At 49.5% G+C, this 22,085-nt stretch overlaps 6 protein-coding genes across 6 annotated transcripts; all 6 read left to right on the forward strand.

Annotated features, from left to right (window-relative positions):
* The first annotated feature begins 233 nt into the window (after positions 1–233).
* EJ05DRAFT_24446 (uncharacterized protein) lies at positions 234–1,603 on the forward strand. Its single transcript, XM_033740096.1, has one exon. The coding sequence runs from the start codon at positions 459–461 to the stop codon at positions 1,332–1,334; it is 876 nt and encodes a 291-aa protein (XP_033605516.1). The 5' UTR covers positions 234–458; the 3' UTR covers positions 1,335–1,603.
* Positions 1,604–3,904: 2,301 nt separating this feature from the next.
* On the forward strand, positions 3,905–5,089 carry EJ05DRAFT_481913 (uncharacterized protein; the record flags this gene model as incomplete). The annotated part of the gene is made up of 3 exons (XM_033745124.1): positions 3,905–4,203; positions 4,263–4,433; positions 4,492–5,089. The coding sequence occupies 3 exons, from the start codon at positions 3,905–3,907 to the stop codon at positions 5,087–5,089; spliced, it is 1,068 nt and encodes a 355-aa protein (XP_033605517.1).
* A 3,189-nt stretch (positions 5,090–8,278) lies between these two features.
* Positions 8,279–11,953, forward strand: EJ05DRAFT_24460 (uncharacterized protein). Its single transcript, XM_033740099.1, has one exon. It carries the CDS (start codon positions 8,516–8,518, stop codon positions 11,624–11,626), a length of 3,111 nt encoding a protein of 1,036 aa, XP_033605518.1. The 5' UTR covers positions 8,279–8,515; the 3' UTR covers positions 11,627–11,953.
* A 646-nt stretch (positions 11,954–12,599) lies between these two features.
* EJ05DRAFT_24456 (uncharacterized protein) lies at positions 12,600–13,157 on the forward strand. The gene has a single exon (XM_033740097.1). The coding sequence runs from the start codon at positions 12,745–12,747 to the stop codon at positions 13,057–13,059; it is 315 nt and encodes a 104-aa protein (XP_033605519.1). The 5' UTR covers positions 12,600–12,744; the 3' UTR covers positions 13,060–13,157.
* Positions 13,158–15,337: 2,180 nt separating this feature from the next.
* On the forward strand, positions 15,338–16,755 carry EJ05DRAFT_506707 (uncharacterized protein). Its single transcript, XM_033747850.1, has 2 exons — positions 15,338–16,002; positions 16,095–16,755. Exons 1-2 carry the CDS (start codon positions 15,632–15,634, stop codon positions 16,624–16,626), a joined length of 903 nt encoding a protein of 300 aa, XP_033605520.1. The 5' UTR covers positions 15,338–15,631; the 3' UTR covers positions 16,627–16,755.
* A 334-nt stretch (positions 16,756–17,089) lies between these two features.
* Positions 17,090–20,739, forward strand: EJ05DRAFT_24687 (Rad4-domain-containing protein). The gene has a single exon (XM_033740118.1). It carries the CDS (start codon positions 17,222–17,224, stop codon positions 20,579–20,581), a length of 3,360 nt encoding a protein of 1,119 aa, XP_033605521.1. The 5' UTR covers positions 17,090–17,221; the 3' UTR covers positions 20,582–20,739.
* The last annotated feature ends 1,346 nt before the right edge of the window (positions 20,740–22,085 follow it).

Here is a 22,085-nt window from a genome sequence, read left to right on the forward strand (position 1 = left end):
ATCATAGAATATACTCTATTATTCTATCTAGCTATACTACTATCTATCTATTCTGTTCTTATAGGGTCTATCTATTTTCTTTTATATTATATGAATCATATATATATTGATGAATTTTACCATGTTAAATCAACCTGAAACTAAGCCAGTAGTAATTAGTTCATTTAGTAGGGCTTGCCTCCACCTGTTATTGACTAGCGTTGCCTATGAACCAATCGCCTCTCGTGTGCTGATTTGGAGTGATCAACGATATTGAACTTTTTGACTTCAACCCGTCAGTTCCGCCAGTTTCGATTCCGCCGCCTCGCCCATGCCAAATTCCTGACGTCTCGTAGGATCAGTAGAGCGTATCCCGGTTTGATCCCTTCCACTCCCGACTGTATCCTGCCATCGCAGCCTGCCCTCCTTCGGCGAATCCGAAGCTGATTTCATACAAGAAGAAGAATACGAATGCTGCAATGTTTGGGCTCGCTCAATGTGCGCTAGGGTTTGCTCGAAGTGTCGTCCTCTGGCTTACTAGAAATATTCGGTGGCTTGCTGCGGCTGGAATAAACTGGCCTACCTATCGAATCGACGCTCCGCTTGTAAAGTCTCTTGAAGACCTGCAGACACATTGCAATCATAACACGATCGATGGCGATGGCAATATAGAGTTTTCGTACTCTACATTCTCCTTTATCACCAAGGAACATACCGTCTATTGCGGCCGATCATTAGTGAAGAAGCTCACTCTTGAGATTGTTAATGAGAGTTTGGAACTGGTTGCTGATAAGGACGTGTATCCAGAAGCGCCGTCACATATAACAAGGGTTACGACGATAGGCAGCGGTGCCTTTATTAAAGGGCCAGCACTCACATTTTACGAGGAACTCAGAGGCTCAGAGAAGATAGCACAGATACTCTTACAGGAAGCTGAGATGCTAGAGCAAATACAGCGTAACCCCCACCCTAATATTATTCGGTATCATGGCTGCCAGGTCTATCGAGGTCGTATTACTGGCCTGGTTTTAGAACGTTATCCTTTCACACTGGAGGAACGAATGCGTAATGGTGGCGGTGATCTCAACTTGGCAGTAGGCTTTGACGGACTGAAGTCTGGGGTAATGCACCTCCATTCTCTCGGGCTTGCTCACAACGATATTAAGGCGAGCAACGTTATGGTTGGTATGGACGGCGCATGGATCCTGGTAGATATTGGCTCTTGCCGGCCATTCGGCGATCATCTCATTATGGCACGTCAACCAGAGTGGGAGACTTCATCACAACAGCATGACACGGATGCACTAAGTGAACCTTGGAGTTGGCTAATGGATCGCAAGGCAACAAGCGTTTGAGTGGAGGCCGGTCTGAATTGCAGTTGCTGTCGACCACAGTCACTTCTCTTCTGATATCACTGCCAGTGACCTGGATGATATACGTGCTTCTTCGATGACACCTTATCTTCATTAGCTTCTTCAGCAATAGCTGCTAGATACGACGCACATGATAATAGCCTGTAGAAAACAACCTGGTGATTAGGGTTATCTGAATAATTTTAAGGTTATTCGATATAGCTAAGGTGGTTCGGAAGATGTTGAGAGATGCATATCTATCTACTTTTATACTATAGCCTACGCTCTTAGGGCGTGTTAGATAAGAAGGCCTAGATATAATCTAAGTATAAGCTTAGACTAGTACTCTATGTATAGTTAACGGAATTGGTATACTAGATTATTGAAGCCTACGTACGTACGTTAGATAGAGTATAGTTTCTTAGAATATTATATCTAGAGAGGGTTATAGATATACTACTAGCGTTAGAGTAGAAGAGTCGAATATAGATATAGATATAGATATGGATATAGATATAGATATAGATATAGATATAGACATAGATATAGATATAGATATAGATGTAGATATAGATAGCTACGATAATAGATATCGCGGTCATGTATTATACTACTAGTACTTCTTCTACTTCTCTTATATACGTATGGTTTTAGTGTACATAGATAGTAATATACCTTATACCACGAGAGAATCTTCAAACTAGTATAAGTACACGTCCGGTTCAATAACTATGTATGCTAAGTTATATAATAAACCACGAACCATTCCTTGACCGAGCTCTAGCATAGAGAATCTTATGTCCCTATATATGATATGTAGTAGCGTAGCATAGTATGATAAATATTGAAGCATAGTATGATAAATATTGAAGCATAATAGATAAGATAAATATATATGCTTTTCTATGATATCCCCTTTCTCCATTATACAGGGCTATTAGATATATAGATATAAGGCGACTCTATACTAAGTGCGTAATGTCTAACTCGTATATGATTTGACTCCTTGTGACTGGTGCAGCATGATATATATACTTATATCTAGCTTAGAGATAGAGAGACTTGGAAAGTCTAAGGCGGTAAAGAGAGAGGGAGAGCTAGAAAGGTCTCACTCCTTACTCACACCACAACCCAAACATACACAATCAAACTCCATTATCACAATATCCATGACAGCGGCATCCTCGGTATACCGATACAACTCTCGTAGACAACGAAGAATTGAGATTTTGATCAGTAGAATCGATCCTTCATAACAATCTTCCCGTTATAGCGATGCGTGCGATTGACGTGGCCATAGTTTATATCTTTTCATTATCATAGGATTTGATCGTACCAACTTTGAATCACTTAGCTGTATACTCCTCACAGCCTCAACATCTTCACGCTACGAATTCGTCTACACGCGCTGGAAACGCACAGGTCAACAGACAGACAGCCTAACACCTGGTTGTCGTGGTTATGGTTATATCAGTCGAGGTAGTGCGGTACGGTCCGCGCCTGAACTTGGCCTGGATGGAGGGATGGATGCATGGATGTGATTAGGGACTACGTAAGTTGGCGATTGCGGGATGGACGGCGGTGGTGTGTGTTAGAGGTCAGGGGTCAGAGTGGTAGGACAGGATAGGACGGGATGGGATGAGAGTGTATAATATGGTTTGTCTTGGACTTTATATGATATGATGGGATTTTCATTTGTATGTGCTCAAGCCCTGATTATATAGATCTACGTTTAAGAAGGTACCTTCTTTACTTATCAATTTACCGAGAAAGAGAAGGACAGGTCCAATGGATGCGATCGATCTAGTGTAGCCGACGTACATGGATTGGAGAACTGTATGTCCTTAACCACACACTCACAAATCAAAGACAGATATAAGTCACCCCTGTGTGTGCGTCACTCGCGACATCCAGAGTAGTACATGTATGTATGTCCTTAACTATGTACACCCACTCTTGCGTGCCACGGGCATCTCATCTCGAACAATCCGGGCATCCATAGCTCCGCAATAAAAACCCAGCAGTCATCAACAAAGTCCGCAATGCACAGCGGCATCATGACGACATCCAGCCAGGTTCCGGGGTCGAGAGATGCCCCAGTATATAAAGTTCTTACCTAGCCTAGCCATGCCACCGATGCTTCTGACAGCCAAGCCAAGCAAGCCGCAAGCCCCCCGATAGCCATAGAGGCTCTGATTGGTAGCCCGGATTCTCGCTATTGCATAAGTGGAATAGTAGCCCCTGTTTTCTTGCTTTGGCGAGGGCCGCTCTTACAAGACCCTTGAACCCTCTTTCCCGTCTGACGTCCATGTTCTATCCTTCTTCTTTTGCTCGACCTACGAATACGGGAAATACATCGTGTGTGTACGACCCTTTCTGTGATGGAGAAGATGTGTTCGTCTTGTCTATGTTATTGATCTCGCAACGTAACGATTGCAGGTTTGAGACTGCGTTAGGGTAGCTGTTGTGCGGGAAAGTGCGAAGGTCTGGCTCTTCCACGTGCACAAGGATCGCAGTCCACTCCCGTTCGCACTTTTCCACACTACCGGGCAATATCTACTCGCGGGCGCAGCATGATATCGCAGTTCGCCCTGAGCAGACGATCCGGCGTGCGGATATTCATTCTCAGCTTCATACTTTTCATCATTGTCAAATCAATCAAGGAAGCCGTTGGGGGCTACGGCTGGATAGTACAGGCCGACACGTACGATACGGGCCGATACGTGACAGCGTCTGCCAAACAAGCGCTCGGCGGAGGAGCGCCAGATGTCGTCGGGGTGTCAGTGTGGGATGGAGTCGTGGGAGACAAGGTAATCGTCATGTCGAGGACGGAGGAGGAAGATGCGAGTTGGGTGGAGGAGGAACTACCAGAGTTAGTGCACAGTATCCCGGCCTACTCAACGTCGAAACGACGTGCTGATCTGATGGTAGTTGGCAGAGGATGATATACACGACGCTGAAGGCGAAGACTGCTGGGTCGCAGAAGAAGAACTCGACGACGCTGCAGAATGTTCTGCCTCGACATAAAGGTCACGAGGCGTTTGCGTATCTGACATACCTGATCTCGAACTACGACACGCTTCCGGAAATCATTGTGTTTCTGTAAGACATCACATTCCCACGCCATGCCGGTATAGATAGGCAGGACTAACCGCCACAGTCATCCGCACAAAGACGGCTCGTCAGCATGGCACGTCGACCAACCACTGCACTCCAACCCGGCCGCCGTCCGCGCGCTGAACCTCACACTCGTCCGCGAACGCGGCTACGTCAATCTGCGCTGCAACACACGCCCAAATTGCGTCGCCGGAGGCGAAGAAATGCGACATCCCCGGCTGCTTACGCGCGAGATATGGCGCAGCTTCTGGGCCGGGACCAGCACGCCCTACGACGTGATGGAGCAGGAACTGAAGCAACGACCAACCATCGACTATGCAGCAAGCGGCAACTACACACAGTCGTTTCTCAGCTGGCTTGCAACTGTGGTTTCCCCAGGTCCAAAGTTTCAGGCAACATACCCGACGCCGCCGATTGCGGATACCGCGGGTGCGCAATTTGCCGTCAGCAGGAATGCTGTCCGGATGCGACCGAAGAACGACTACGTCGCCCTCAAGACTTGGCTCGTGCATGTTAAGAAAAATGATAATGTCAGCGGACGAACGTTCGAGTATCTCTGGCACGTTGTCTTTGGCCAGCCGGGAGTGCTGTGCTATGATAGAACGAAATGCGAATGTGAAGTCTTCGGACGCTGTCCTTGAAGCTTATTGTGCACGCAACGGTGACCAATTTTCGAAGCAGCATAGCTTGCACAGTACTCCCGCTGCCTACGGAGCAATTCCTTTGCCATCTCTGGCTCCGGCATTGTTACAAGGACCATGTTCGAGGCCGAAAGCACGATTTAGTGATGAGGACCAACCGTCATAAGCGAGTCTACAATTCCGCAAACCGGACCATGGATCAGCCAATCTCTTGTCTACGACACGGGCTTATGGTTCCCACTGAGCATGTGCTTCAACCACACCTTTACCTCCAGAGTCACTTCTATCTCAGAACATCGCTTCATGAACCACGGACAGAAGTATTTGAATTCTTGTTTGTGTGCTACAAATGATGATACGTTCAACGAGGCCCAGTCTCTCACGGCACGAACGAATAGGACAACCCAAATCGTTTCCGTACAAATCGTGCAGATATCTTCCTCTATTGTGAATCTGCAGTCGACAAACTGTTCCAGCATCACGATTAGGCCCCGTCAATGATGACCAGTCGTCAGCTTTTGGCGTCGATCAAATCAGGCAGCGTATGAGGAGAGATGTAGATGTCTCGTGAACTTTGACGAGCCGATAACGGACGACACGGAGTCGCTCGTGCGGTTCTCATTGGGTACCTGAAGATTGCGGCCTAATCTCCCTGGTGAAATAGAATGCTAACCCCATGCCCTTTGAAGGCATACAGTGGATCACAAAACTTATGTTGATGCATGAGGAGTATAGCGTATCATTGCAGCCAGCAACACGCACAGCAGGTGGAACAGACGGAACAGTTTCAGTGTACGTAGACATGCTGAGTCATGATAAGGATGAAATGAAATATGCATCCTCCGGGTCCCTGCCACCATCATAACAAGTCCTCATTATGCATGAACGCTTTTGCGTTCCGTGTGTGCAGCGGAGTTTTGGCTTTTGGGCCATCATGTCGTGTCCTACGACGATATCTAGAATCGCTTTCCGCTTGGCCCAATTCCTCTGGCCATGGTAAGAACGTAATTCTGCATTAGAGTCTGTAAAGTCGCTACGCACACCTCAGCAGTTCACGCACCAAACCTCGCTCAGTGGACACAACGTAACAGACGGGACAGCAGTACACCAATGTGGAACTTGTAAGCGGACCGTACCGTCAGTAAGGCGGGTCTGAGCAGAGTTGCCAGTGGCATTAGCGGGTTAGAGGGCAGTGGAGTACCGCAAGTAGGTGCAGCGGCGACGGGAAGTGGGACGGAAAAAAGTGTCCACTAATCACCAATTCTTATCGAGGGGAGAGGGAGTATCATATCGAAAGATATTGAGGCTGCTCGCGAAAGACAGCGACTTCGAATAAGTGCGGCACGTGGTCAAGGATTGAGAAAGTATTGCGAGGATTAGGCTTCGGAGGTGCAGGATCGGGAGTAGTGATGACAATGCACCTGGCAAGGAAGCAGAGAAAGGAAGCTGTCGACAGTCTGCTGGTCTTGGAGCGCGACAGCAATGTGATTGGCCTGAGAGTGGTGAGGGGAAGAATGTACAGAGGTTAGGAGATCTGACGTGCAGGGTCAAGGTCATATATCCATACACAATGATGGTGGTGCGCATACGAAGCTAACTTGGTTACTGAAAAGCGGCCTGCTTGCGTTCCTGTTGTCTCATTCTGCTGCGACGGCCAGGGCCTCTCTTTGGAGTGCGGGCTCCGATGTTTCCACGGTATTGCGGATGTGCGACACTGATGGTTTCTGGACGTTTGTGAGGATTCAAAGTGAGGCGAGCCATGGATGACAGCGTAGACGTGGCATGTCTGCGCTGGTCTCGAGAAGTTGTCAATAGAGGGGCAGCTTGTCGCAGAGTTGCTGAAGCCATGCAGGAGATGCCTCATTCATCGCGCGTGCAATCAATGCATCGCCTCAAAGACAGGTGGCGCTTTTTGATGTAGAATAATATCAATACGCGCATCGAAGCGTCCGTGAATTGACTCGATTGATGGCCATTTGTGCGCAGCACGGCATGTTCGAGACTCGAGTGATGGGAGCTACAGCCTGAGCTGTACTCAAAACGACAGGAGTCTCCCACTAATAACTATCAAGCGATAAACAACTACACCAATGGACAGGCGTCATGGGTAGTGGCGTGCTGCAACTACGTGAAGCTGCAGCGGCTGCATGCGCTCGACCCAACGGCCAGCGAATGGTGGGCCAGAGCGTGTACTACAAGTAGTCGGTGAGTGAGAAAAGAGGATGCTGCTCACAGCCCTTTGGTCTTTGCGCACTTCTTTTTATATCGTTGACTGAGAAGGGGTCGATATGGTGGAGGGAGAGGTGATGGTGGGGATGGGAGCTGAGCGGCTTGATCGATCGAGTGAAAGGATCCAAGAGAGACAAAGCTGGTTCATCGAGGGTGGGAGAGGAGAAGGCGAGTTACCTGAGACAAAAGAAGCGTGCGATGTCCGTGGAACAAGGTAATTGTCAATTGTCTCAATATAGTTGTAGTGTAGTGCGTTGTGTAATGATTCATGTGTGGCTTTGTGTGCGTAGTGAGGTGTGAATGAGTTTCATTGAAGTTTGTTGACTGATGGCGCCTTGTCAGCCGTAATATCAGGTATTAATTACACAGCCATTACCTCTCACTGCCACTGCCGCTGCCACTGCCACTGCCACCACTACCCGCTGTCGACGTACCCAAGACACCTCCAAAGACCCTCCCAAGACACCCAAAAGACACCCCAAAGACACTCCAAAGACACTCCAAAGACAACACAAGGAGTCAAGGACTCAGCTGCACGTCCCCGGCCACATATGCCTGCCTGACGCCTGACGCTCAGGCTACTAAAGCAGCGCCGGCACCGTTGTGAAGCCTCCCGCTGTACCGCCGCTTTCTCTACCAGGTTTTCCCCTACACTACATTTACAGTAATACCTTCTCGTCCTCCCCCTTCCAACCATCCCCAGCCTGACACTGTCTTCCTGCATCTCTGTATATCACCACATCTTCTTCTTCCTCTTCTTCCATACGTACCACGATTGCTGTCCTCCACCTACAGCTACTCCGCATTGTCACTTACCGCCCCGCTTCAGTTCTCCGGCTCCTCTCCGTCTATCCGTCCGTCGTGCAGCTCCACCACAGCCTCCTCTCCCTGCGTACCACTTCCACACGCCTCCAGGCGCGCGCCCACATTTCGTCACCGCTTCGTCCATTCAATCCATTCATATCCTCGAATATGCAGACTTCCTGATGGCTCTGCACGTTTCACCACATCAATATCCATTCTACAGCATGACATACGCTCCTATATGACAATTAGGCCCGTAGCTCTCTTGTTTTGCTACCTGACGCTGCATTGTACCTTGTACACGTCGCGCTGCCCAATCCCAATACCGGTACCTGTACCTCCCCTCCTCTAGGGCCTATCGTGCCCTCTTCCCTCAAACACCCTACCTGACCTATGGATCGGGCCAATCCAGTTTCCATGCCGCAGTGCTCCCAATTCGCAGATGACCTTCCCCATGACCACTCCACCACGGACCCAGCAGATCTCCCGCACCACTCCCTCAAGACAAACAGCTCTAGCATGTGGGATAGATTGGTTCCGAAGCTGGGGAACTGGTTGAAAAAGGAGGATGGTGGAGAGCTACTCTCAGTCCCACTCGAGAACCGCGACCCATACCTCGACAAGCCTACATCCTTGGGCAGAAGATCATCTGGCCGGAAAGCTGTACCGGGTCTACCTAGGAACATCACTTTCAAGAGACAAAACTCAGAGAAGAGAGATCGTTTGATACCTGTTGATCCCCAGAAAGATTCAAGGAGAGCACTTTCTGTCGGAAGGTTCCGTTCAGGATCCAAGAGAACGCTTTCACCTCACCCTGTTTCCTCTCCTTCCCTTTCTGCACCTGATGTGCGGACTATTGATGGTCATAGTACTCAAGGCACGATTGCGCCTAACGAGGTAGTCACAGATGCAAAGACTCAAGAGAATGCAGATATGCCCCTGGATGATATCCTGGAAACTTCTAATCGTGCCCAACCGCCCCAGATCTCCACAAGCAACGATGTGCTGTCAGATCATGACTCATTATCTGAACCTATCGATGAACGTCTTCTGCAGCAGGAGCTAGAAGCAAAATGGATACTAAACCTAAGCATGCACTTTCGTGACGCATCGGATCGCGAAAAATTCTTCATTACCTATGCTGAAGCGCCCAACAAGTGGCGCCGCGTTACAGTATCGTGCGATTATCGAAACGTGACACCTGATTCGCTTGAGTACGATCTTAAGAGTCTGCACTATCCGCGCGACAAGAACTGTAGGATATATGAGTCGATTCGCGACTCTCTACCCGATATACAGTTCTATGAGACCGTTACCAACCTGAAGCTCCAGACAGATGATGGCCGATTGCACGTCCACGTCACCGAAGACGTCAACGAGATCATTGCCTATCCTCCAGTCACTGCCGTCTCACACCTGAACTGCAAGATGTATCATGAGAGCTCGGTCAATTTTGAATCTCACATCTCTGGCTTTGTCTACAAAGTTGCAATTGGAAAAAGGACGTACATCAAAAAAGAAATTCCCGGCCCGGACACGGTGGAGGAGTTTCTCTATGAGGTCAACGCATTATACAGGTTGCGCAGTTCTCATGGCGTCATCAAATTTGAAGGCCTCATTGTCGATGAGACAGGTGACCGGGTCAAGGGTTTGTTGATCAGTTATGCTGAGCAAGGAGCTTTGGTCGACCTCATCTTTGATTTGAAGAAATCGCCCCATCTTCGTTGGGGTAGACGGGAACGATGGGCCAAACAGATTGTAAAGGGTCTTTCGGAAATTCATGAAGCCGGATTTGTTCAAGGCGACTTTACTCTGTCCAACATCGTCGTCGACAGTCTGGACGACGCAAAGGTCATCGATATAAATCGCAGAGGCTGTCCTGTTGGCTGGGAGCCTCCAGAACTGACCGATCTCATCGAAAGGAACCAACGAATCTCCATTTACATTGGTGTTAAGTCTGATATCTTTCAGCTTGGAATGGTCCTGTGGGCAATCATGGAAGAGCAGGACGAACCTGAAAGGGAGGACCGCCCTTTACTTGTGGACGACGCGCTAGCTATACCGGAGTACTTCAAGGCAATCGTCAAAGCATGTCTGAGCGAAGATCCGGAAGGACGGCCATCTGCGAAAGACATCTACGGGAGATTCCCGCCCATCGACCAAAGCTGTGCTATGCCTTTGGGTGCTTCACATCAAAGCCTATCGACACACCGATCGGACAAGGAATACATTGATCCCTCTACAGCAGTTGATCTGGAAGACATTGATCTCTACCGTCGTGGGCGTGCCCTCGTCATGGCTTGCGGCGAAGATGCAAAGTATCCCGACACCACCACAAATCGTACCTCAACATCGTATCACGTCGATAGCTCTGACTATTCGTTTATTCCAGCCCGTAGCGGATCGCCGACTAGTGCGAGCGCACTCACGAGTCACAGCCGACGTCCATTTGACAATTCTCCAGATCCGGTGCGCGCGCTCTCAATGAACGACAGCAATATCGATGGTGTTGGTAAATTGAGTGAGAAAGAGCAGAGGTGGGAAAAGATTAACATCGACTCGGACATGCGAATGGAAATGGCGAAACGTTCAGAAAATCCCAGAGAGGATCGTGTGCCGAGCAGTTTTGATCCCTATCGTCCGCATTCTCATGATGCCACCAACGAAGTGGTGCCTGTCTCGCAGTTCACGACTACTGTACCCATCAATGATACCCCTGAGGCAACTCCGAGGAGAGGTGGGACATTTAGTGATGATACACCCAAGGCTCATCGAGAGTCTGCACCTGAGGTTAGGGTAGGATTTTCCGTGATACCCGAGCTCGCTCAGCTTGATTCTGCAGTAACTGATGACCGTCAATGGCTCCCATCACCCCCATCAATGCCCTTGTTTCGCCACGAGAAGGATCCTACCATAGCTCCATTATTACCCCACGAGCAGGCAACTTCGTTCTATAATGATGCCATCCCACTCGATATATCCCCAACGAGTTCCAACCGCAAGGCGTCTCTCGAGCTACCGGCATTTTCTCGAGGGCACGTGATTGATGCGGACGGACCCCCTCCCGGATCACGAGGTTCCGGTTCCGGGTCATTCTCTGATCGCGTTCACAATCGTAGATCGCATGACGCACACTTGGCAGACCTTGAAACAGAAGTTCTTTCGGTACCTACGCCAGCACCCATCCGGCGACGAGAATCGGGTCCGTTTGGACCACCCGTGCATCACGACTCTGGATTCCATGAGCCTGACGTGTTGTTAACCACAACAACTGGATTGGGGGAGTGGACGAGCAAAGCGGTCCCCGAAAAAGTCGATGAGCTAAAGCGATTAGAGGAACGCGAAGAGCGACGCAGAATGAGTGATGAGATGGACCAAAAGCGGATCAGAGATGAAGTCCAAGAAGTCCTGAGGAGTGTGAGCGGCAATCTTGGAAAGATGAAGATAGAGGCGAATGCGAATGGTGACAGTGGTGCACATCCGCAACGCAAAGCTGATGACTGAACCTTCAGCACTCATTACCACTTTATACGCCACCCTAAGCGTGGTACTCCCGCACTAATACTATGGAGGCACAGGCATCGATGCCACTTTGTCTTACTTTATTATGATATCCCCAACTTCGATTTTGTTGTTTTGCTAGAATTTTGGGTATGGCGTATGAACGTTTTGGGACGATTGTGTTTTTTGATTTGCGCCTTGCCTTTCGAATGGGAGAGACAGTCGTGGCCAGTCAGTGACGACTGCATAACGGCTGGGTGGTTTTGGTCTTTGATCACATGCGTCACGTTGTTGGATACGAACTTACGAATAGTTGATTGGGGCTAGCGGAGGGCTGTCTGGGCCAGGCACTTATTTTGTATCACGACATTGTATCCAGGTACATGCCATGCTCCTGTCCTGCAGGTCTGCTTACTCTGGTGACGTCGACAGACAATGAATGCTTCGGCCTCGTTTTAACGTGGAAGTAAGCCGACCGACCGGCTGGACGGATCAGAGACTTTGGTCCGAGAGCAGAGACATCTTGAACAGCGCGCGTGTATACAAGCCCCACTACTGCCAGTGCCCTGCTTGTGCTTTATTGTCCGGAAAATCCAGCACTATGGAATGACTTTCGGGCTCTTGTAGCTTTAATGGGATGTTATTATTGAGTTTGACATGTGCGTATGTGAGCGTATGTGTGTGTATGTGTACGTATGTACTCTGTATGAAACAATGACCAAGAGTGAGGAAGGAGTCCATCCCGTCCCGTCCCAGGTCCTGTCCTGTCCTACCCGCCAGCCGCCGCCCATGTTTGTTCGTTTAGATCAGTCTCAAATCCCGTCGTATTAAGGGACACGTGCGTGCGTGTGCGTGTGTGAGAGTGAGAGCTCTGTCTGCTATACGAAATAAATGTTTGGCCACCGGCCTTTGTCTGTCCTTTCATTTCATTGTCCTGGGATGGATGGGGATTGAGTTGGAATCGAAAACCTGTTATTTGGGCTGGAACCACCAAGACGAATGCGAGGCGAAGCGAGGTGTGTGTGTGTGTGTGTGTGTGTGTGTGTGTATTTGGTGATCAAAGGTGGCCGTTGTTTGCGCGTCACGAGTTCTCCTCCCCGTCCCTTCGGGACCCCTTTGGGATGGATGGCCCTAGTTCGTGTTTCTTGGATATGCGTGCGTGCCTGACTGGGGTTTGGGGAGAGACGCTTGATTGGTGGCTGGGGACTGGCGATTGGAGGCCTGGGACTTGCGAATTACGAATGGCGAATGGCGAATGGCGAATTGTGGAGACAGTGAAGATGGTGAAGATAGTGAGGATGGAGCGCACGTGTGTGCGCGTGTGGAGTTTGGATTATGATGGCCTTGTCGTCCGTACTTTCAAGTATGATGGGATTGTCGTGCCGTGTGTGTGTATACCGTATGTGTATATAGGTATGTGTTTGTGTGTGTACTGAACGTATCAAGAAACATCCCGGATACGTGGCACGAGGGCAGCAATTCGCAAAGTCTACCGTCCACGTACCTCGCTCACTCACTCGCGCCAAATTCTAACAGACCCGGATAAAGGCCTGCAGCTTTCCCCTCACCTACCTGCGTCTTCTGGGTAGGTACCTAGTACCTAGGCTTAAATCTCTGCAATCCCCTTGTAAGTAGTGTATATGGTGTATAGTATATAGCATGTAGCATATAGTATATCGTATATTGTACATAGTCGTACATGGTATCGGTTCAACCCACGGTATTCCCTGGACCATCCTTTTCCGAGGAATAGACGTCGTCATTCTCTCGTTTGGATAACCGAGGAAAATCCAAAGCATGTTTACCGATGTACGTGTACATGTCATCCAGACAACTAGCCAGTCAGTCAGCCAGCCAGCCAGCCATACACACATACACACAGACACGCAGGCAAGTCATCTCTCGAATATTACCGCATTCCACACGCACGCCGCAATCAATCATACATTATGAGAAAAATCCCAACAAAAGCCCCCACGCACGTATGCAGATCGTTTTTGGATCGACGCTCTGGAAGAGAAGGTAAATTAGGTGCCCGTTACGGGCGCGTGTGCCTGTGTGCGAGGGTGTGCGTGTGCGTGTGCGAGAGCCAGGAGGAACCCAGCAGGGCACGGAAAATTCGTCCCGAAATCCGCGTGTCGTTGCACGCGTTCGCCCGTCCGTTTGTGTGTGTATGCACCACGTTGTAAGAATGTGTCAGATAAGGCTGGGGCGGGTCCATGCCAGGGTGTTTAGGGTTAATATGTTATGTGAACGGGCCCGGGAGGTAAAGTACAAAGTCTTGGTGTCTGCGGGAATAATTTGCAAAAGACGAAGAAATTTTTCTATATGTGTGTATATGTGTTTCTCGTCGGGTTACCTGATGAACTAATTGCCTCGTACCCCACACTTTGTCTTCAGTCCAGTCGAACGTACGAACTCAGATTGGCGAGCAAAGACGTGTGAGTGAGTTAGTGCGTTAGTGAATTAGTGTGAATGAGTCAGTCCATACAGAGATACATACACACACCTCACGCCAACTTCAAGGAAGGAAGCGTGAGCGACAAGGCTGAGCTAAGTGGACCCACCGGACGGGACTTTCCAGAACGGCTGTCAGGAGAGGACTGGTTCTTGATTGGACGGTCGGGCGATACCCCCAGCCCGCTCAGAACCCGAAGGAATACGAGGTGCGTTGTTCGGAGATCAGGATGCCCAGGAATCCTGATGACGCACGCGGGGGGCTGGTTGGTGCACGCTCGGCTGTTGGCTGGCTATCGGCTTGGCGAAAGCATGTAGGACTGGGGGGCTTTGCATGAACGGACGATTGGTTGTGATCACAGGGCTGGTGAGTGAGATGTCCGGATATAGAGTTGTGAGTTCCTTGTTGTTTTGCTTGATGCTAATGCGGTGAGGCTATAGGTGGCTTTGCTAAGGATACCTGGGATCGAGGGTTGGTAGTGAGGTTTCTAGCGTGGACTAACGCGATATATTGTGTCGTCGAGCATGCGATACCTCTAGGTTTATATTTACAGCCTATCGCTATAGCTGGGCATGACGCGCGTAAGGCATTCGATACCTTGCTGATCGCTTGAATGTAGTGAACGCGCGAGTAACAAACCTTGGCTACTGACCCCAATAGTAGTGCTGGGTTCAAAACACTTGGACTATAAGCCATTGGAGCGTGACATAGATCTTCCTTAGAATTACCTAGAAAGCAATTCTGATATACCCCTCTGTTGCTTAGCCGACTTTCGAGCATTTTCAGTGGTCTACCAAGTAATCAACTATACTAGCTCGAACCTTTCAGGCTCAATCTCGTATAAACCTAATGATACCGTCATATATCACAGAAGGACCGAGGTTACTTTTGCCCGTATGGAGGTGAGTCTGTTGAGATCCTGGTCGACAAACAGCAGTAGGCGCAGCCTACTAATCACGAAACTTCCTATACAAACACCAGCATCAAAGCGCGACCGTGGACCAGGCCAGAAGAAGGTGGTCAAGGCATTAGTGGGGAGAGCTCGGGTACAGACGCACTATGAGAGTGAGTTCGTTTGGTCTGGTTGCCATGAGACGCGGAGTTGCCACCGGGATAGTGCGCCACAGACGACCGGTAACGGACGTTTCGTATCTGTCGCTCACATACAGTGATCGTGCTAGTACAATCTCGCATACGCAGTGCAACAACGTATTCCCATAGTGTGCTTGCGAGTCAGCCGTAATCGCGGGGTGAACAGTATACGTCGTGTTCGTGTATACGTCTTTCTGTAAGACCCTGTTGATCAAGATTCCCGACGTTTTCGGATATCCTCGTTATACGGTAGCGAAGCGCAGTTGTAGACCTGGTGGCCTTGTTTCTGATAGAGTCGCGATATATAAGCGTGATAAAGAAGCCATGTTCATGTCGACATTCACAATCCACCTTTATCCTCATTCACACAACCAATCTTCTACCCCAAATCACAGAATCGACCTTTTGTCCTCAATCACACAACCATACCCGCATCTATTTCCACTTGTACCTCAAACATGGCTCCACACAGTACCTCACCCACGACTGAGACTTGGTCACCCCCAATCAAGACCCCTGTCACTTCTCCTCAAGATGTTTACACTACCTTAAACTATACCGAACTCCCTGCCGGCGCCAACGGCCTCGACGTCATCGGTGATCAGTCTGGGGTACCAGAAGATCAACGACGCATGAAGCAGCGCGACGATATCACTGTAGCTAAAGACGTCGTTATCAAAGACGTGCGCGGAAGAGAGGACGAATTTAAATTGGATGTCCAAGGATTCCAATATGTGAATCATTCAATCGAGGGGGTGACTGACTGGACCGACCCGAAGCAAATCACGGAAAAAGTTCAGCCAGCCACAGTGGAGTTGGTGAAGAAATTGTGAGTAGTCCTCTGGCCAATGCGCCTGATCCGGCAAAGGGACATTCGCCTCAATCTACTATGTGAACGAGGAGTGCTAATGGTGACTGCAGGACTGGTGCCTCGAAAGTTGTTGTTTATCTCGATCGCAACCGGTTCAACCCAAACGAGAAGGGGAGTCAAATGTCCACGGCACACTCTCCCTCTCATGGCGTCCACACAGACCTTACACATGCATCCTGCCATTTCACCTTGGCCAAGTCGGTCCCAGATCCAGCAGAACGGGATGAGCTCCTCAGCGGCAGATATATCGTCGTCAACGTATGGCGACCGGTAGTGACAATCAAGAAAGACCCTCTCACAGTTTGCGACTGGCGCTCCGTCGACCCGGTCAAAGACATCTACAATGATCGTAGAGTTGTGGGCGATAACGTGATGGAGTTTGGACTTCCGATATACAGTGACAAGCATGAATGGTATTATCTGAATGAGCAGAGGCCGGATGAGCCTTTAGTGTTCAAGCAGCTGGACAGCAACTTGGAGACAAACATTACATTGCCGCACTCGGCGTTTGTGGACCCGAAGTATGTTGACTACCCTCCGAGGCGCAGTATCGAGATGAAGTGTTTTGCCTTCTTCGATTGAGTTCTTCGCGTGCAGGAATGAATAGGGGGTGTCAGGAAGGGGTGTCGATTACGGATATGATCTTCATGTTATCTTTACGCATGTATTCTCTTGAATGATTTTGCTTAGCATTCCTTGTACTATATCGTTAGATTCATTCAATGAGTATGTCCAGATGAGAACCTGCATTGATTAGACTGTAGACACTGCATTGGCTGTGACGCCGATACCATCTAGTGCAACACTGCAACGCGTGTCATCGAAAGCGAATCGATCGTGCAATGATCATGGCGAAAATAGGCATATAATTAATGAAAGAGTAGCGAGGTGCAACGATGCATAGTCGAATTATATCAAAGTGACCATTTACCGGCAAGCGATGGACGCTACTGTGGTCAGTGAATAAAGCATGGGATGGCTAGGGAGCTAACCTAGCGACTCCACCCGTTAATCCTAGTTAGGGCAGGTGCGCGCTACGCACATTCATCGTCATATACACCGTCATGACCTATTCGAGTGTCAAAATCTTTGATTTAGGCCTCAGCGCGCGACGCGTCTTCGTGTCATCGAATTGTTTCCCTCAACGTTCTAATCGCGGTCATTCTGAAAATGGACCATGCCTCCATACGTTTCACGCAAGCGCTCTCGATCCCCGGCGCTTCCAGTCGTTCCTCCTCGCAAGCGCATAGCCACTAAGAGCAAATATGTACGAGGAAGTAATAAGAAAAAAGATGTGTTTCACGCCTTGGATGAGCTGAGCAAACCTGCTAAAAGATCTCGGACGTTGGAGGAGAACCAGAAGTTCCTGGACGCACAAGAAGAAAGCGATGCCCAAAGTCGATCAGACGCATCCTCCAGCGACGACTCCGACGAATTTGAAGATGTCTTGCAAGACGCCGATACTCCTGCTACCGCAAAGAGTCGCTGTACACAGAGTGGTAGTAGTACAGCAGAAGAGAGCGAGGATGATAATGAGCAGGACGACGACGACGCAGTGAGCACTGGGTCGACCAATTGGCACGACCTCCTTCCAAACACGAATACCAACCATACTGCACCTATACCTTCTGGGGATCTTCAGATCACTCTTCCAAAGGCAAATGAGCAACCTGACTATTCTCATTGGGCGGCCGCGCGAGAAACAACAGGCAAGAAAGGCCCAAGTAAGATCGAGAGACAGATCCGTGTTCGAACTCATTGCATGCATGTGCAGTTCCTACTGTATCACAACCTTGTGAGAAACAGTTGGATACAGGACAAGGAGGTACAGAAATTACTGCTTGATAAGCTCAGTGAAGGCTGTTGGAAAGAGATCTGCATTTGGCGGGAAGCAGTCGGCCTTCCACACCTGGGCAAAGATGAGCATGGTACAGCAGGAAAAGCTGCCAGGAAGATGTCAAGAACAGATCTAAAGAAGGCTCAAGGAAAATTCAAGGGGAAAGAGAAAGGCAAGGACAAGCCTAAGAAGGATGACCCCAGAAGCCAACGCGACTGGTCTAACACCGCGACCCGCGATCCTGACAATTCTCCACATGACGGGCTACCCCGATTACTGCAATACCTGCTGTCATTCTGGAGGAAGATATTCAAGCCTACTGCACCGTCGCTGAAGAAAGTTGGATACCTCGAGTCATCTGCGTTACAAGCACACATGCGTGCCTACAAGAAGGACAACAAAGATGTCGAGAGGTTCGGAGAACGTATCACGACCAGAGAAGAGTTCAGAGAATGTGCTAGAAAGACAACAGGCAGTAGAGACGTCGGCCAGCAACTGTTTACAGGACTACTACGTGCTGTTGGAATAGAGGCGCGTATGGTTTGCAGTCTGCAGCCTGTCGGATTTGGCTGGTCGAAAGCTGAAGACGGGAAAATGAAAAAACCTGCGCAGACTGCATACAACATATCAGCCGCGGAAGTTGTATCAAAAGGTGTCGAGAGCACGAGGTCGAAGACCTCAGCCCGCAAATCCAAGGGCGGAAATAAAGGGAGCAAGACTGCGCCTATTGATCTTGACTCGGACTCTAGCAGTTTAAGTGATCCACCTTCAGACTCCGGGTCCGACTTGTCTATTGTCGACTTGACGCCCTCGAAGTCTGCGACTCCAGCACGAAGAGGTTATCCTCACACACACCCATACCCAACTTACTGGACTGAAGCTTTTTCTCCTGTGACTAATAGACCTCACGCTGCCTCTCCTCTTACTGCCCCACATATTGCAAGCACAGCCGAAGCATTTCAGGCGTTTGAGCCCCGTGGCAAGGACGCCGATAAAGCAAAGCAAGTGTTTGCCTACATCGTGGCCTACTCATATGATGGTACGGCAAAAGATGTCACAGTACGCTACCTAAAGCGACACATGTGGCCGGGTAAAACGAAAGGTGTGCGGTTGCCTGTCGAAAAGATACCAGTCTATAACAAGCATGGCAAGATCAAACGTTGTGAGGAATATGACTGGTTCAAGAATGTTTTGTCTGCATATAGACGCGATGCTCATCTCCGCACCCAGGCTGATGAGATAGAGGATACCATAGATCTCATACCTGTTAAACCCAACAAAAAAGACAAGGAAGAGAATCTTGATACGCTTACTGGCCTCAAGGCATCTGCCGATTACGTGCTCGAACGGTTTATGCGACGTGAAGAGGCTCTTTTACCTACAGCGAAGCCCGTTCGCAATTTTACTTCGGGGAAGGGCGATAAAGCAAAGACTGAGCCCGTATACCGCCGTGCGGATGTAGTCTCGTGCAAGACGGTTGAGTCATGGCACAAAGAGGGCCGCGAAATCATCCCTGGTGCACAAGCACTGAAGCGTGTCCCACATCGGGCTGTTACGATTGCAAGAAAGCAGGAGATAATAGACCATGAGCGCGAGACGGGAGAGAAACCTTTGCAGGGACTGTATTCGAAGGCTCAGACGCAATACATCATTCCTCCTCCGATTGAGGATGGACGCATTCCACGCAACGCCTTTGGAAACATCGACGTATATGTACCAAGCATGGTTCCCAAAGGAGCATCGCACATCCCCCTTCGTGGCACTATGCGCATCTGCAAGAAGCTTGGTATTGATTTTGCTGAGGCCTGTGTGGGCTTTGAGTTTGGAGCGCAGCGCGCAGTGCCTGTCATACATGGTGTGGTGGTGGCTGAAGGTCACCGAAAGCTGGTGCGCGACGCATGGCACGAGGAGCAAGTGAGGCTGAAAGAGAAGGAAGAGAAGAAACGTGAAGCTAGGGCACTGGCGCTTTGGAAGAAGTTTCTCACCGGTATGCGCATTATAGAGAGGGTTAGGGCAGAGTACGGCACAGGTGTAGGCGAATCCGCAGATATCAATCCTTTCGTGCACAAAAAGGCAAGCATAAAGCAACATGCAGATATTGCACGCGCGTACGAAGACTGTGGTTTTCAGGCACACGATGAAGAACAAGGGGGCGGCTTCATCATGCCAGGCCACGAAGAGGAGGAGATGGTACCAAGGGTCGCTGCAAACACAGCCATAGTTACCGATGGTGGTGGCGGCTTCTTGCCAGATGCTGACCGTGCATCCGGATCTGAAGGAGGCGGTTTTATGCTAGAGGAAGAGGTGGTAAAGTCACGCTCTGTGACTCCAGACACATCTTCACACGACTTAGTACGGACGCCAATGTCACTCCAAATAGCTCATCAGCAGAGTCAAGGCAGCGCGAAAGGCTTATCTGTCAACGCAAGAATGAATAAGAGACGACGTATAGCCGAAGACAACGATACTGTTCCAATGCCATCATCCCCAGAAGTACCTACCAACAATAAAAACGAGGACGAATTCAAGCCAGAAACGTCATCCCGGAAAGGGAGAGCCAAAGTACCCAGCACCACTCCATCGAAACAAGAGCGCCAGCCAGCTCGTGTTGTGCCAAAACGTCAGGCTGCGAAGCGAGCGAGCGCAGGAACGGGATCGAAGAGCAAGTATTTTGAAGGGAGCGATGAGAGCGATGCTTGAGGCCGTATCAACCATGCGCCGTAATTGAGACCGTATAAGACACTGTAGTGACTACGCACGTCTCATTAGGAGCTCGTTCAGTCACGCGTTAAATTTAAGACAGTTGAAATGAGTTGTTCGACATCCATCCATACCAATGACAGCGCCAAGTCTGGTAGGACGCGATTATTAAGCTCGAGCGTGGCCTGATACAAAAGCGCTAGCCTTCATTTAGCTTTCATTCCTTTGACATTGGCAAGACATTCTGCGACTTATTAGTGGCAACCAATATATCTTGAAACGTGTTCCAAGCCCCGAGCATCCATCGCCTCAACCATCACGCGTCCACCCCCGTAAGCTTCTTGCCCCGTTCGAATGCACCATCCATACGAATACGCTATTCTAACCTTGAGCAGTATTACTCGGGAAGTGCGTCGTCATCGCTTGGGTTTCCCAGCTTGACCTCACTGATCTTTCCGCTAGAGACTGCACCCTCGAAGTGTACGACGGTGGCGGCAAATATCGCACAGACTCCTTACTCGCCGCTGCACTCGTGGTCATTTGTGGTGTATCGATCCTGGATCTATGGCCGCTGTGGGTCTCGAAAGTCTCTTGTGCGTCACCCATGTAAATAGCCGGAAGCTGTTTGTCTAGATTCGGTGCCGCACGAGTTGCAGTTGCCCTGTGGTGCGCATAGGGCGAGACTGGAGTCGTAACGACCATGGCCTCTTTGCTTGTTGCATCTACGACTAGGCATGCTGCTTGTTTGGTACGATCGTACATGCCGTTGTCTGTAACAGTGGAAGCACTGGGCGTCGTAGTTGAAACCGATCGGGCAGTTCGCAGATTCGAGAACCATCCAGCGATGGCGCCCCAGAGTGGCTTGTAGGTCACACTACAAGCGCAGACGATCGAGACGGCCAAGTGGACGTTTGTCCATACTTCGGCTTTGCCGAACGAGACGAGCTGGATGCCTGGTTGGTAGATCTCCCTGATGCGTATGATGTTGGTGATAACGGCGAAGATTCCTAACATGAAGATGCTTGAGAGAATTATCTTGTTGCGTAGCGGGATGTTGATCGTTAGGACTTGATGGACGGGGAGCAGCAAGATGAAAAGATCTATGGCTGTCTCGAGGGCTCCTGTGCCGAGGAAGTAGACTGAGTAGTTGGCGCATTCACCTGGCATGAGCGGCTTCCAGAACTTCTGAAGTGGTTTGCAGACGAGGAAGTTCGCCAACATTGTTCCAAGGAGCCACCTGTCTGTTTTTCAGTCACTGACAAAGGTATGTGCAACGCATTCTGGCTGTGACTGGAACTTACAGGCCAGAAAGAAGCATGGCAACTAACGTTGCTCTTCTGTACCTGTCGGTATCAAATATCCTACGGTAGAACGACAGGAGCGTCATCTTCACAGCGAAGAGAGCTACAAGGCTCAATGTAAATGCCACAAATCGAGTCTAACAATGAAGTAAGTCATGTCTTCGGGGCTGACATCAAACAGTACTAACCACCATGTATCGCTC

This window comes from Pseudovirgaria hyperparasitica (assembly GCF_010093815.1).
Source record: "Pseudovirgaria hyperparasitica strain CBS 121739 unplaced genomic scaffold EJ05scaffold_1, whole genome shotgun sequence".
In the NCBI taxonomy this organism is placed as follows: Eukaryota; Fungi; Ascomycota; class Dothideomycetes; order Acrospermales; family Acrospermaceae; genus Pseudovirgaria; species Pseudovirgaria hyperparasitica.

Excerpts from the sequence above, each read along its gene's own strand:
- EJ05DRAFT_24446 (XM_033740096.1), top strand. The coding sequence starts at position 459 with ATGTTTGGGCTCGCTCAATGTGCGCTAGGGTTTGCTCGAAGTGTCGTC.
- EJ05DRAFT_24460 (XM_033740099.1), top strand. The coding sequence starts at position 8,516 with ATGGATCGGGCCAATCCAGTTTCCATGCCGCAGTGCTCCCAATTCGCA.
- EJ05DRAFT_24456 (XM_033740097.1), top strand. The coding sequence starts at position 12,745 with ATGGATGGCCCTAGTTCGTGTTTCTTGGATATGCGTGCGTGCCTGACT.
- EJ05DRAFT_506707 (XM_033747850.1), top strand. The coding sequence starts at position 15,632 with ATGGCTCCACACAGTACCTCACCCACGACTGAGACTTGGTCACCCCCA. Across the intron at positions 16,003-16,094 it reads GTGGAGTTGGTGAAGAAATT|GACTGGTGCCTCGAAAGTTG; the intron begins GTGAGTAGTCCT and ends TGGTGACTGCAG.
- EJ05DRAFT_24687 (XM_033740118.1), top strand. The coding sequence starts at position 17,222 with ATGCCTCCATACGTTTCACGCAAGCGCTCTCGATCCCCGGCGCTTCCA.